General features: G+C 37.2%; 1 protein-coding gene and 1 long non-coding RNA gene across 2 annotated transcripts in view; one reads left to right on the top strand and one right to left on the bottom strand.

Annotated features, from left to right (window-relative positions):
• The window catches only part of LOC106868570 (BRCA1-associated protein), a 63,205-nt gene that overhangs the window by 11,483 nt on the left and 50,189 nt on the right, over positions 1-1,533 (top strand). The window contains exon 2 of the mRNA XM_014913892.2: positions 357-533. Within this exon, the coding sequence (XP_014769378.1) occupies positions 357-533 (177 nt within the window). The remainder of the gene's footprint in view (positions 1-356; positions 534-1,533) is intronic.
• Positions 1-1,533, bottom strand: part of LOC106868571 (uncharacterized) — a 76,447-nt gene that overhangs the window by 10,916 nt on the left and 63,998 nt on the right. The window lies entirely within an intron of this gene.

The following is a 1,533-nucleotide window of genomic DNA, read 5'->3' on the forward strand; positions in this document are numbered from 1 at the left end:
AATGTATGTATGCATGTATTACTGCCTCTTTGCCTTGACATATGTGTTAGTAAATGAGGGTTACCATCATGCAAGTGGTGTCCTTCATTTCTTGTCTTCCTTGAGTGGTCTTGTGGAAATATTACCTTGCCTGGAAACAGGTGCAGATTGGCAACAGGAAGGGCATCTAGCTGTAGAAAATCTGTCCAACAAAAAATTCCACCTCACCCATGTAAGCATGGAAAAGTAGACATTTGAACTGATGATGACATTATGTATATGTGTACATGCATGTGTGTTTATACACACACACACACACACACATTAAAATTCATACAAATTTATCCTTGGAACTTCTTTTTTCCTTTGTATTTCAGCACCATATTACAAAATGCCTGTAGAAAAAGAAGGGACTAAAAGTCATATTACTTTTGCTGCTGCTCTTTCAATTGGTACCAAGCATGAATTGTCTGGTTCTGCAAGAGAGATAATTGATAAAACCCGTGGTTGTCGAGCTGATAGTGAAATTTCTATTGAAACATACAGCAATGAAGGTAAGGATTAAATTATTTTACTATCACTGTTATTATTAAGTGCAGTATTATTAAGCTGCTGGCATGGCTGTGTGGTTAAGCAGTTTGTTTCCCAACTACATGGTTTCTGGTTCAGTCCCACTGCATGGCATCATGGGCAAGTGTCTTTTATTATTGCTCTGGGCTGACTAAAGCTTTATGAGTGGATTTGGTATATGAAAATGGAAATAAGCCTGTTGTGTGTGTGTGTGTGTTTGTGCCTTCTTGTCTTCACATTGTGTGATAGTTGTAAATAGTGTCACTATCATAAAGGTGGTGTCATTTGTTTCCAACCTTCCATGAAAACAAGGAAATATTATTTTGTTTTGAAACAAGTGAGGGTTGGTGACAGGAAAGGCATCTAACATAGAAAATGTGCCACAATGAATTCCATTTGGTCTTTGTATAGAAAAATGAACATTAAAACAACAACAGTGCTGGTGGTGATGATGACGACAACAATTATCAACAAGATTGTCAGAGAGTCAGAAAAAAATGCCTTGCAGTATTTGTTCTAACTTCTTAAATTGTAAGTTCAAATCTCACCAACATTAGTTTTGCCATTCTTTCTTCCAAGATTGGTAAAATGAAATACCAAATCAAGTATTAGGATCAATATTATCAAATAACCGTAAGGCGGTGAGTTGGCAGAATTATTAGCAGGCTGGACATTTTTTTCTGACACTCGAACAATTTTGTTGATAATTGTTGTTGTCATTATCACCACTAACATCGTTGTCGTTTTAATGTCCACTGTTCCATACATAGGTCAGGCGGAATTCATTTTGGCAGATTTTCTATGTTAGCATGCTTACTGGCATTTTGTCCATCTAATTCAAATTCTGCCGGAGTTGACTTCGCCTTTCAGAACCCTTTTGAGGATCAGTACCAGTCGAGCACTGGGGGTTGATTTAATTGACTTAGCCCCTCCCCTCAAACTACTGACTTTGTGCCAGAATTTGAAACCAATATTTGAAAGGCA

This window comes from Octopus bimaculoides, chromosome 1, assembly GCF_001194135.2.
Source record: "Octopus bimaculoides isolate UCB-OBI-ISO-001 chromosome 1, ASM119413v2, whole genome shotgun sequence".
Taxonomy (NCBI): domain Eukaryota; kingdom Metazoa; phylum Mollusca; class Cephalopoda; order Octopoda; family Octopodidae; genus Octopus; species Octopus bimaculoides.